A 14632-nucleotide genomic window follows, 5' to 3' on the forward strand; every position below is an offset into this window, starting at 1 on the left:
GTAAGAGATATGGGTTCAATCTCTGAGTCGGAAGAGCCCCTGGAGGAGGGCATGGCAACCCACTTCAGTATTCTTGCCTGGAGAATCTCATGGACAAAGGAGCCTGGCAGGCTAAAGTTCACAGGGTCACAAAGAGTTGGACATGACTAAAGTTACTTGGGAAAGGAAAACGACAAGGTTCTATATTGTCACTCTATTTAAGTTACATACAGAGTACGTCATGCAAAATGCCAGGCTGGACCCATTGGCAGGCTCCAGTGGATCACAAGCTGGGCTCAAGATTGCTGGGAGAATATCAACAACCTCAGGTATGCAGATGATACCCCTCTAATGGCAGAAAGTAAAAAGGAACTAAAGAGCCTCTTGATGAGAGTGAAAGAGGAGAGTGAAAAAACTGGCTTAAAATTCAACATTCAAAAACTGAAGATCATGGTATCAGGTCCCATCGCTTCATGGCAAATGGATGGGGAAAAAGTGGAAGCAATGACGGATTTTATTTTCTTGGGCTCCTAAATCACTGCAGATGGCTACTGCAGCCATGAAATTAAAAGATAGATACCTAGACAGCATATTAAAAATCAAAGACATCACTTTGCTGACAAAGGTCTGTATAGTCAAAGGTATGGTTTTTCCAGTAGTCTTATACCTATGTGAAAGATGGACTAAAGAAAGCTGAGTGCTGAAGAACTGATGCTTTCAAAATGTGGTGCTGGAGAAGACTCTTGAGAGTCCCTTGGACTGCCAAAAGATCAAACCAGTCAATCCTAAAGGAAATCAACCCTGAATATTCATTGGAAAGATAGATGGTGAAGCTGAAGCTCCAGTACTTTGGCCACCTGAAGCAAATAGCCGGCTCATTGGAAAAGACCCCGATGCTGGGAAAGATTGAGGGCAAAAGGAGAAGAGGGCAGTAAGAGGATGAGATGGTTAGATAGCATCACAGAGCCAGTGGACATATATCTGAACAAACTCCAGGAGATAGTAAAGCACAGGGAATTCTGGAGTGCTGGGGTCATAAACAGTCATACACAACTTTGCAACTGAACAACAACAAAAAAATCCAGAAATTTAAGAACATCACCTCTTTCAATTACTATTTAACACTTAACTATCATCATTATTTATTGCAATTGCTATTTTAAATGTAAACATTTATGTGCAAGGTGGCCACTGTAATTTTTCCCAAGGAAGTTTAGAGCTCAAGTGCCCTTTTGATAGCACCAGTATGTAAACCACCTTGGAAAATAAAGAGCATAAAGCAGAAGTTTTGCTCACTGCTTGTATACCATTAGCACGCAATTAATATTGGTGAATGATGATGACTTCACAAGGGAAGTCCAAATTGATTGGTAGCCCACCTGTGCTTCAATTGTGAGGGGATAACCTGTGGAGGTTCTGATCACATGCAGCTAAGGAGTTTTAAAGTAGGATAGCTCTAGAGGGAAGCTAGTAGAAATAGAGATTGAAGAATTTAATCAAGAAGTAGACTAAATTGATTCCTTCACAATGTCACTTTCAGAATACTACTCCCATACTATTAAACTGTATAACAAAATAATCAACTCATTTAAGTCTCAGATGTCTGGAAAACTCAAAAGTATAGTGTTAATATAAACATATTAAGAAGCTTTAGTCATTTGTGGTTTGTCTTCAAAGTATTAAATATTTTTGAAGAAAAATATAGAAGGATTAAAGGAATAAATTCTTTGCTGCAAAATACCCTATTTTAATATTTATAGGATTATATTTAAGGTAATGAAAAGGGATTTCTTTTCATCTATTATATCACTAAAATAGCAAATGACTGAAAATTTTACATATACACACACAAATATACAGTTCTCCTTATTCACAAAGGATATGTCTTAGGTCACATTACATAGCAAATACTTCAAATCTGTACTGTGCCTTTGATAAGTAGAGAATAGGTAGTAAATAGAGACAGATTTATAAGGAATAATGAGGGAGATTAAGAATATATGCTCTTATTCTAAAATCAGCTGCCTAAAAACTGACATTGTAAACTAGGGATGGAAAAAATACAACAAGGACTCCTAAATTATTAAACCACAAATTTGCTGGATTTCTTAGTCACATATACACATTAGAATATTTGTTACTATTACTATCCTCATGCAAGGACATACTTGCAAATGATATGACTATTTGCAAATGATCTAATAAGCCATGACCAAATTTAGAAAAATAGATCTTTAAAATTTACAATATACTCCAAAAACAGACTATAAATAACTATCAAGCTACCACTCCAAATAGAAAAAATATCACAAATAAATTTATATATCAAAATAAAGATGTGGGTCACACACAAAATTCATGTGGAACAATTAGTATGAAGAAATATGGAACATGATGTATAGCTCACCTGGGAGTTAATTTTAGGAATAAAAGTAATTCCATTATTAGACTGTTTAAAAACAAACATTCTCTTATTTAGTTTTTATTTTTAGGATACCCAGGAGAAAAATAAAACAATTCATTGTGAAATGTACATAGGTAGCCAAGATAGTCAATTAGGAAATAAAATTTACTACTGGCTATTTTTTTTTTTCTGGTATCTTCACTTTTAGACTATCTGCCCAATTCCCATCCTCAAATATCTAAAGTGTGTGGCAGGCAGAATGTACAATTTTAAATGGACCTATGTAGTTAATTTACTCCACTAATTATTACCAATGGACCAAATACCAGTTAGAATTTCTCCATCAAGTGACATAGAACCTGTATCACAATATTAAATTGCACAAAAGCTAGCAACCAAAAATAGCAGGAAAAATGATTCTTTCTTTTTCAAATAAAAGACATTTGAAAACTAAACAATAAGATTATTCATTCTGTGGTACAGCAGAGACAAGAATTTAAAATAAGAGAACATGAGGTTACATTAAAAATTGTCTCCAAAGGGATAGAGCTCTTCCTTTTGTGTAAATGAATCGGTCTAATGGGAATTTACTAGTTTTAAATTTTTCAAATTTTTGCAAAATTATTTGGAAAGCTATTGAAATGCAGGTACTATAAAATTCTTTATTGCTTCATTGGATAATCTCAACTTTTTAAAAATAGTTATGACTGAGTAAATATGCCCCAGTCTTCCAGTTAATACACATGTTGCCCCAATTCAGTCACCTAAAAAACAAGTCTCCACATTATGTTTATATCTAGGTTTTAAAAGCCCAGATCCTTGAGTGTCTGAATCCCTGCTCTTACACTTGCTAGTCAGGGCCTGGGCAGCCCAGTCCTTTGGGCTTTGGTTTCTTTATCCATAAAATTGAGATGATAATAGCACTTACCACACTGAGTAACTTTAAAAAATTAATTCATTCTTCATTATTTGACTTACCTTATGCAAATATTTAAACTTCATTTCCAGTCACTCCTTAACCTGCATGTACACAATTCCAGTGTGTTAGCCACACCATATTTGCCATTCCCAGAATATGATAAATCCTTCCTTCTTTGTCCTCAGAACTCTCATTCATCCTTTTAAGCCCATCTCAATCTCTCTGAAGGCAACTTTTGTTTCTCTTACCAGAATTCATTTTTGCCTTCCGATGACAATTTTTAGAGATTAAAAAAATCAGAAAGAAAAATATATAAGCCTAATTTTTGGATTTTTCTCTATTTTTTTAAATTATTTTTTACTTTCGTTGAAAAATATTAAAATCATAGGATCAGCAACTATCTTCTGTTTTTTAGTGAAAAATACTTCTGACATTACAATAATTATGGTCAGAAAAGCATTTTAGTTATCTTAAGAGCACAGGAATGTGTTAGGTGAAATGAAGGAAGTGGGAAGGTATTATCATTGATAAAATTATGTTGCATGACAGCTTTGCACTACATATTTTACTTATATTTTCTCTGGACTTTGGGTCCACAATATTTTGAATGGTACTAAAAGAAGTAAACTAGTAAGCCTAATTTTTTGTCTAAAATAAAGTGAGCAAAAGAATATCAAGGTATAGGAATAATTTATTAAATCCATGACTTAAAAGTATTTTGCTCTCTGCTAAAAGCTACATAAAATAAACAAAATGTCTTTTTAATTTAATTTGTAGGCCAAAATTTAAATATTAGCTTAACTTTTCCATTAAAGTTTAAAATTTATGAATTCCTGAATATCTAATTAAGATGTAACTAGTTTTATTTATCTTGGTACAGTGCATAATCAGAACCTCCTGTATTTACACGTTAAATGTTTGAAAGGTAATTAAATATTTGATGAGTGTTGACTATGCATCTAATTATATTACATAAACTTGACTTCTTACATGTTTAGTGACATATTATTGAATTACATATAAATGAGATTCAATGCAACACATTTTTTAGTATCTATTGAGTATAAGAAAAAGTGCTGGATAGATACCATGATATAATGCAAATAACAGGTAAAACAAAGATTTGTTCCTGGAAAAGCTTGTAATCAAATAAGAATGATAAGAAATATATACGTAATAATAATATATGAAATGATGTAAATTCAGAAAGAGTTATCTGAAGGAGGAAGATAATTATTCTGCCAGGAGGGATCAAGCAACACTAATGGATGGGTAGAATGAAAATTCTATTCTTTGTGGAGAAGATGAGAAGGCACCAATTTGGTATTGTTGTTTAGTCATGAAGTCAGGTCTGACTCTTTGCAGCTCCACAGACTGTAGCCCGCCAGGCTTCTCTGTCCATGGGATTTCTGTTCAGGCAAGAATACTGAAGTGGGTTGCCACTTCCCTCTCCAGGGGCTCTTCCCAACCCAGGATCTAATCTGCACCTCCAGCATTGCAGGTGGATTCTTTACCACTGAGCCACCTGGGAAGTTCCCAATTTGTGTGCTTAGTTGCTCAGTCATGTACGACTCTTTGCAACCCTGTGGACTGTGGCCCACCAGGCTCCTCTATCCATGGGGATTTTCCAGGCAAGAATACTGGAGTGGGTTTCCATGCCCTCCTCCAGGGGATCTTCCCAACCCAGGGATCAAACCCAGGTCTCCTGCATTGCAGGTGGATTCTTTACCACTGAGCCACCTGGGAAGCCCCCAATTTAGTATGGAACAACTAAAAGGTTTTGAACACAAAGTTTCTAATAATATTCTTAAGGTTTTACTGCCTCCTATATGTTTTCAAGATGTAGAAAATAGCAGGTATTATTTTAGAAATATGTGCTAAAAACACAGAAAACAAATTGTATCTCACTCACTAAAGAATTTATTTATATATATATATCAATGATTTTGGGTAAAGTTTAACCTGTGAGGAGGGATGCAAGCTGTAACAAGTATAAGGTTAGGCAACAAAGGAATATGAAGGATAAAAGGGCAAGCACTCTATGCCATATACAGAAACTAACTCAAAATGAATCAAAGACCTAAAGGTAAGACCCAAAACTACAAATTAGAAGTAAACATAGGAAAAAGCTTTATGACATTGGACTTGGCAAGTATTTCCTGAAAATAACACCAAAAACATAGGCAACAAAAGCAAAACTAGACAAATCGGACTACATCAAAACATTAAAATTTTATGTGTACCAAAGGACACAGTCAACAGAGCTAAGGGGCAATCTACTGGACAGGAGAAAATATTTACAAATCATGTATCAACAACAACATTAAAAATACAAATAATGCACAAAAGACTTGAATAGACACTTCTCCAAAGATGACACACAAACGTCCAACAAGCATGTAAGAAGATGTTTCATACCACTAATTATTAGGAAAATGCAAATGAAAACCACAATGAGAAATCACCTCACATCCATTAGGATGGCTACTATCAAGAAAACTTGGAAAACTGCAAGTATTAGTGAGGAGGTTAAAAAAAATGGAACCCTTGTACAGTTTGGTGGGAATGTAAAATTGTGCATAAACTATGAAAAACAATATGACAATTCCTCTACAAATTAAAAACAACAACCCTTGTTGTTATTGTTCAGTCTCTAAATTGTATATGACTCTTTGCAACCCCATGGACCACAGTACACCAGGCTTCTCTGTCCTCCACTATCTCCAGAGTTAGCTCAGATTCATGTCCATTGAGTTGGTGATACTATCTAACCATCTCATTCTCTGCCACCCACTTCTCCTTTTGCCTTCAGTCTTTCACAGCATCAAGATCTTTTCCAATAATTCAGCTCTTTGCATCAGGTAGCCAAAGTATCAGAGTTTTTCTAATGGATATTCAGGATATTCCAATGGATATTTTTCCAATGGATATTCCTTTAGGATTGACCCTAGGATCCAGCAAGTCCATGTAGGGGTATATACTCAAAAGAATTGAAAGCAGGGTCCCAAAGAAATATCTGCATATTCATGCTTATAACAGCACTACTCACAACAGCAAAGAGATGAAAGCAATTATGTCCATAAATAGATGAATGGATAAATAGAATGTAGTATATACGTACAATGGATATTACTCAGTCTTCATAAGGAAAGTAAGTCTAGCACATGCTACAACATGGATAAACCTTCAAGACATTATGCTAAGTGAAATAAATCAGTCAAAAAAGACAAATACTGCATGATTTCACTTACATGACGTGTACAGGGTAGCCAAATTCATAGAAAGAGAAGGTAGAATGGTGGTTGCCAGGGGAGAAGGAAATGGGGAGTCGTTGCTTTACAGAATTTCAGTTTTGAGGATGAAAAAGCTCTGGAGATGGCTTATACAACATTGTGAATAGGTTTAACAACACTGAACTGTACACTTAGAATTGGTTATGATGATAAATTTTATGTTATGCTTTTTTACCACAAAGAACTTCTATTTCATTTCAAATAAGTATCTATTGGTATATTTTATCCATGTTACTAAAGAAGCTCTTAAAAAGTGGTGCTCCTGTCTTTTCCTTTAACTACACAAAAGGAGAAACTACCACACTACCTCCATTACCCTCAGAAATGCCACCTTTCTGTCTGGGGCTCTCACCTTGCCCGTGTTATAATATATTATGCGACCAGTTGATTTTTTCTGAACCATGATAGCTACTTCATTGCCCCTGCACTACTTTCTGATGCAGGGTAATCAACTTGAGAATCACTAACAGATTTGTTTATTCTTTGCATGCATCACAACAGAATCCTCTACAGCATCCTCAAATGCTGGAATATTTATCTACTCACTATGATCTGGGAGCAAAACAAATACTTATAAAACCAACACAAATAAGGTTTTCCTCATTTTTTAAAATTCTATAATATAATATTATGCTTGCATTCTGTGATGTTATTTTCAATCACCAGTGACTTGGTCACAATTATTCACTTCTGGGATTAAAATTCCCACTATAGACATCAGCAAATGAAACAAATATGATTTATCTAATTGTGTTTTTTCAATCAGAAATCTCTTTTAAAGCACTATGCACTGTTATGTGCATTTCCTAATCATTCCCAGTAAAAGGAAATGTATGCAATATATGTTAACACAATAATTTAAATGACCTTATAAATCTTATTTTAGCATTATGTATTTTCCATTCAAAGGGACCATTTACCATTTTACATTAGCTATTTATAAATTTCCTTCTCCAGGGGATCCTTCCCGACCCAGGGATCGAACCCAGGTCTCCCACATTGCAGGCAGACGCTTTACTGTCTGAGCTACCAAGGAAGCCCCATTTATAAATTACTAACTGTTAACTTGCATTTATCTGTGTGTGGATTATCAATCATAATCTTTAAACCCAAGACGATTTTTCCCTGGAATAGAGTATATTCTTACACTAAATTCTTGTTTTGTTAGGTTTTCTTGTGTGAGTTAGTGAACATAAGCATAGTTTAAGTCATGGTACAACTTAAGTAGGACAGTAAATACACTGCTGAGAAAAAAGCAATAGCATTTCAAATCTAAAGAAAAATTACCTTTATATTACTCATTACTGGGTTAGATTTTTCAAGTTTCTGCTTATTTTAGTTTATATAATAAACATGGATAGCATGCAAATTACTGAGCCCACCCAGTAAGTATAAACTTTCTAGACCTCAGGGGTTTTCTGTGAATCAAGCAAAATGTCAGGCATAGAGTACGTATAGTTTGAAAGTTGTCTCTAGATGGTATATTACCTCTTCTCTTACTTAATTGTTGTAGCTAAAGGTAAGACACAGGAATAATTAATTTAATTGTAATTTAAGTGGCTACATTACAATTCTTAAGGGGAATAAACACTTTAGACTGCAGTAGATTATTAGGAGCTATCTCCAATTCATTTTACTTCAGATACTTTCGGTATCACTTTTCAACAAAGAAATGAAAAATACTATATACCTTGTATCCCACTAGTAATAATCATTGTCTGTTTCACCCCCTTCATTGGCTCAGCCTAAAACTATACACTTTACTACAAGGTCAAAGCTAAAATACAGGTCTCTTGATTTTCCATCTAGCCCAGCTGCTTGATAAACGGAAGGCCAAGGAATTTTGAGTGCTATTAATTCCAAGATTTGAAAGTCTGCATTTGAAAGTCTGTAGAAATTGCACCATAGTAACCTATTTTCTTCCCTAATTTTCTCATTAAATGTTCTTAATATAAAAAATATCAACTAATGGTGTGCACACATAAATTGTGGTATAATAATAATTGCCAAAGAATGCTCAAACAACCACACAATTGCACTCATCTCACACGGTAGCAAAGTAATGCTCAAAATTCTCCAAGCCAGGCTTCAAAGTACGTGAACCGTGAACTTCCAGATATTCAAGCTGGATTTAGAAAAGGCAGAGGAACCAGAGATCAAATTGCCAACATCCGCTGGATCATCGAAAAAGCGAAAGAGTTCCAGAAAAACATCTATTTCTGTTTTATTGACTATGCCAAAGCCTTTGACTGTGTGGATCACAATAAACTGTGGAGAATTCTGAAAGAGATGGGAACACAGGACCACCTGACCTGCCTCTTGAGAAATCTGTATGCAGGTCAGGAAGCAACAGTTAGAACTGGACATGGAACAACAGACTGGTTCCAAATCAGGAAAGGAGTACATCAAGGCTGTATATTGTCACCCTGCTTATTTAACTTATATGCAGAGTACATCATGAGAAACATTGAGCTGGATGAAGCACAAGCTAGAATCAAGACTGCTGGGAGAAATACCAATAAGTTCAGATATGCAGATGACACCACCCTTATGGTAGAAAGTGAAGAAGAACTAAAGAGCCTCTTGATGAAAGTGAAAGAGAAGAGTGGAAAAGTTGGCTTAAAACTCAACATTCAGAAAACTAAGATCATGGCATCTGGTCCCATCACTTCATGGCAAATAGGTGGGAAACAGTAGAAACAGTGACAGACTATTTTGGAGGGCTCCAAAATCACTGCAGATGGTGACTGCAACCATGAAATTAAAAGACGTTTGCTCCTTGGAAGAAAATCTATGACCAACCTAGACAGAATATTAAAAAGCAGAGACAAAACTTTGCCAACAAAGGTCCGTCTAGTCAAGGCTATAGTTTTTCCAATAGTCACGTATGGATGTGAGAGTTGGACTATAAAGAAAGCTGAGCGCCGAAGAATTGATGCTTTCGAACTGTGGTGTTGGAAAAGACTCTTGAGAGTCCCTTGGATGGCAAGGAGATACAACCAGTCCATCCTAAAGGAAATCAACCCTGAATATTCACTGGAAGGACTGATGCTGAAGCTGAAACTCCAATACTTTGGCCACCTGATGCGAAGAACTGACTCAATGGAAAAGACCCTGATGCTGGGAAAGATTGAAGGCAGGAGGAGAAGGGGACGACAGAGGATGAGATGGCTGGATGGCATCACCAACTCAATGGATATGAGTTTGAGTAAGCTCTGGGAGTTGGTGATGGACAGGGAAGCCTGGAGTGCTGCAGTCCCTGGGGTCACAAACAGTCAGACATGACTGAGTGACTGAACTGAAATGAAAAATTGCCAACACTTATGTAACTCTTGCACTGGGTACTATTCTAAGTATTTTCCCCTTATTTCTCACAAGAACTTTAGGAAACACATTCCATTGTTATCTTTATTTTAACAACAGAGAAAAAAACTGAGAAAGTGAAAGTGAAGTCTCTCAGTCATTTCCGACTCTTTGCCAGGCTCCTCCCTCCATTAAATTTTCCAGGCTAGGGTCCTGGAGTGGGTTGCCCTTTCCTTCTCCAGGGGCTCTTCCTGATTCAGGGATTGAGCTCGGGTTTCCTGCATTGCAGGTAGATGCTTTACCATCTGAGCCACTAGAGGAGCCACACAGAAGCTAACTAATTAACTAGCTAAAGGTTCTGTACCATATAAGGGACAGAGCTGATATTTAAACCCAGGATATTCTAGTTCAGAATCTCCCTGCTGAATTATCTAGTCACACAAATGATGCCTTGAGCCCTCTCTCACAGATATCGCAATAAAACTAGAACACCAATTGTCCTTAACTCCCAGTGACAGTCTACTCTGACAACACAGACTGAGTGAGATGCCTCTCGTGTCCTCCTCTGTCACATAGCCCCCACCCAAGATGCTAGTCTGTCATAAATTTTTTTCTTTTCATTTCCCAATTAATTTTAACTCCTTGAAGCAAGGGTTACTGAAAGACTGGCACACAATACAGTATAGGAATACAGGAGAGGTTCAGTAAAGGTCTGTTGAATGAATTAAGGCTCTCATTGCAGGACTGCCTCCTGGCTCTCCAGACTACACCAAAACAGTCATATCCAGGTCCCACCACCACCACTACTCTGATTCCAACTTTTGCAGTTCTCCACATTACTAAAACTTCACATCTCTTTGAAATACCAATAGGTATCCCCTTCCCCCCAAAAGTCTTACCTTCTAAATCTTCTTTTTCAAAGTGTGTTTTGAGAATAGAACGAGTTCCACCTCTATCCACAACTGCTTCTTCATCATTTCTCTGGAAGAGAGAGAAAGAAGACTAAATGATAGTACTATATAGTCTCTTAATTTCAGAAAATAAATTTTAATGCGACCTGATAATTTAGAGGTCTAATTTAGTAACATAAACCTACTTGCACATGACTATTCTGTTTGATTATCAAGTGTTAGTTTACAAAAGAAAAGACTAAGATTAATTTGACCACACTTTCAGAGAAGGAATGTCACTTGATTTTCCATGAAACTGAGGGCAGTCAAACATTCTAGTTGGCATCATTTGTTAGTGAGATGAAAAACAGAAAACAAAGAGTTATCCTGTCAATTTAGTAACATGCATTTTTATCTCTGATAAAGAATTCTTGCTAACAAGATGACACTTTGAACTGTACAAAAGCAATGTGAAAATCATTAATATTAATGCCACTAGTGCTATGGTAGGGACAAATAATTCCATTGCAGTTATAAACATGGTTGAGGAGAACTAACCTCTTGAAAGCAATTAGTAGCGATTACTAAATGAAGTACAACTCTAGTGACTTTGCTTCAGTATAATGCATTTTATTCAAACTGAACTGTAAATTACAATCATATGCATTAAACCTTCATTCTGTTTCTCTAAATTTTTTTACCTATTTAGAAGAACTGGACATAGGCTCTGTATTTTGAACACTATTCACATACTCAAAACAGTAGACTCAGTGACTAGGTATTCAGTAAAATAATGGGGGAGGTGTGAGTATATTGCAGTTTGACCATGTAGGAATGGACAAAATACTGAATGAAGAGAAATACAGATTATTTACAACTTGTATCTGATGGTGAACATCTATGTAAAAACTGCCTTAAAAGTGAACACTGGGCACAAAAGGAGAAATGAAAGGTAGAATAAATTTGAATGAATGTTTCAAGATCTATGTCTAAGCTTATTCCAGTTTATAACTATTAGAAAAGTAAAATATTTTTGTTTCTTCTTTGAAAGTCTTTTAACTCCTGATCATAATCTTAATAAAGATTTGTCCTCCATGTTCAGCAAATCAGTACTTTCAGCTATAGGATTATAAACATGGGAAAAGTGAAAGTGTTAGTCACTCAGTCATATCTGACTCTGCGACCCCTTGGACTATAGCCCACCAGGCTCCTCTGTCCATAGGATTCTCCAGGCAAGAATACTGGTGGGTTGCCATTCTCTTCTCCAGGGGATCTTCCTGACCCAGGGACTGAACCCAGGTCTCCTGCATTGCACACAGATTCTTTACCATCTGAACCACCAGGGAAACCCAAATTATAGACATATTTCAATCTAAAAAGATCAGCTCTCATATGCTTCAAACGCAGCAAAATATGTAGCAGAAGGACATGCTTTATACCCTGTTGTCTTTCTGACAACTTGTGCTGACACAAGGCAGGGTAAAGTCTTTGAAATTAGAATTAAAGAAACTTACAATATAATGAGAGAAAAAATTAAAATGAAGATAGATTTCAGAACCCATTGCTCTTCTGTTTGGCAAGGTTTAAGAAAATCTGTTGGTTTAAGCAATAACAGCAATAGCCAAAGTCGAGACCTATCATTTTCCTGAACCAAATAAATGCAAGCTTCAGCCTATTTTGAATCTGCTCTTGATACATTTACAAATGAAATTTATCCTCTGTGCAAGACATTTTCAAATATATGTCACATTGGAATACAACTCTGCCCTCTGGGGTATTGTTAGGAAGAATGCCAAAAGCTAAGTCATGCATCCTTGTTCAAAGGTCAGAAAGAGCACTGTTCCACTATAACTCAAAATGGCAGTCTCTGAAAACAACTGCCAAATGGAAAGCTTTATATAGAATATATGAAGATGTTTTTCCCCATACATAAATATTTGATTTTGATTTCAAAGATCTGAAGCAATTCTCAACTTATACAAAATGTTTTTTCCCCTTATTTATATAAAGCATGTATACTCTCTGTATACAAAATTTAATTCTCTTGAATAGCTAATGTTAAGATACTGAGATAAAATAAAATTCTGCATCAGAAGTAGAAGTAGAATCTAAATAGGAAATAGCTGATTGATTAAATACTATGCAGGTTACAAACAGAAGTGACCTAATTTCAATTTTTCTTTAAAAGAGAAAGAACTAGAAGCTAGAATATGAATGTAACTCAATGTAAGTGACTCATTTTGTAGTTTCACATTATCTTCTTTATTTTTTTAATTTAAATTTATTTATTTTAATTACAGGCTAATTACTTTACAATATTGTATTGGTTTATACTCCCTAGTTGTTCCATATTTGCAGCTAAAAATTCCGAAGATATAGATTAATGCTAATACATATACTGAAATTCCTCAACTTTGGCTATAGCTTAAAAGATTGCTTTGATATTATTCAAGACTTTTAGCAGAGTAGTCCCCTTCCCCCATATGACCAGGAGCAGGTAAACATGAGGTGTGATATAGGGAAATGCAGAGCAACATATGGCCCTGGGTCCAGTCTATGTGCTAATCCCAAATAGAGCAATAAGTAAAATTTTTACTTCATCTTGAACTGTCATTATCTTTAGAATTGGTGAAAATCAGATATATATATATATATATATATATATATATATGTGTGTGTGTGTGTGTGTGTGTGTGTGTGTGCCCTAATTTCCATATGTATTAATATTTACTCATCGAGGAGCAAATTTTAGCACTATGTTAGAGAGACAACACATAAATATGTGTTGCCTTTCAATACAGTTCACCTTTTCTATACTGTTGGGTAAACACTTTTAAGATGGTTGAGTCCAGAAAACAGAGTTTTAATTGGCCGGGGGAACATGGCCCATACTGAAAAATACATATCCCAACACAGTCACATATTCATATACATGTAATCAAAAGTTTCACAAACTAGCATTGATTCTTACTACAAACGATGCACTCTGATATTTTCTGTTCAAGGGCATACTACTTCATTCAGAAGTCCTAGTCACTACCCATTACATTTATGTAAGGACTGAAAAATGGCTTGTGACCTGAAATTTGAAAAGCATTGGTATAGACTATGACCCTGGGACAGACTAACTCATTCACACAGAAATTTCTTCTAGAATTGTTTATAAATATCATCAGCTTTAAGAGTATGCAAAAAACACCTTTTTCTGATTTACCATGGCTCTTGAACACAGTCATCAGTGGAATAAACTTTTCTGGTTTTACAAGCTAAAATCCAACAGCAATCCTCTGGGCAGGAAAATTGAAACTTTTTCATGTCCTTTTGATAATTCTCATCTCATTTGAAATGGATTAATAGAGGAGGAAGCAGTTCATTTTCTTTCTTTTTTTTTTTTTCATCCCCTGTCGTCCCCTTCTCCTTCTGCCTTCAATCTTTCCCAGCATCAGGATCTTTTCAAATGAGTCAGTTCTTCCTATCAGGTGGCCAAAATATTGGAATTTCAGCTTCAGAATCAGTCCTTCCAATGAATATTCAGGACTGATTTCCTTTAGGGTAGACTGGTTGGATCTCCTTGCAATCCAAGAGACTCTCTCGAGTCTTCTCCAACAGCAAAGTTCAAAAGCATCAATTCTTCAGTGGTCAGCTCTCTTTATAGTCCAACTCTCACTTTCATACATGACTACTGGAAAAACCATAGCTTGACTAGACAGTAATAGCTTTGATTATTACTTTTTTGGCAAAGTAATGTCTCTGCTTTTTAATATGCTAACTAGGTAGGTCATAACTTTTCTTCCAAGGAGCAAGTGTCTTTTAATTTCATGGCTGCAGTCACCATCTGCAGTGA

The 14632-nt window shown here is 35.7% G+C and overlaps 1 protein-coding gene across 1 annotated transcript in view; it reads right to left on the bottom strand.

Moving 5' to 3' along the window:
- Positions 1-14632, bottom strand: part of SLC4A10 (solute carrier family 4, sodium bicarbonate transporter, member 10) — a 250917-nt gene that overhangs the window by 205413 nt on the left and 30872 nt on the right. Inside the window, exon 2 of the mRNA XM_010858968.1 lies at positions 10798-10879. Coding sequence (XP_010857270.1) covers positions 10798-10879 — 82 coding nt within the window. The remainder of the gene's footprint in view (positions 1-10797; positions 10880-14632) is intronic.

This window comes from Bison bison, unplaced genomic scaffold (assembly GCF_000754665.1).
Source record: "Bison bison bison isolate TAMUID 2011002044 unplaced genomic scaffold, Bison_UMD1.0 scf7180017864452, whole genome shotgun sequence".
Taxonomy (NCBI): domain Eukaryota; kingdom Metazoa; phylum Chordata; class Mammalia; order Artiodactyla; family Bovidae; genus Bison; species Bison bison.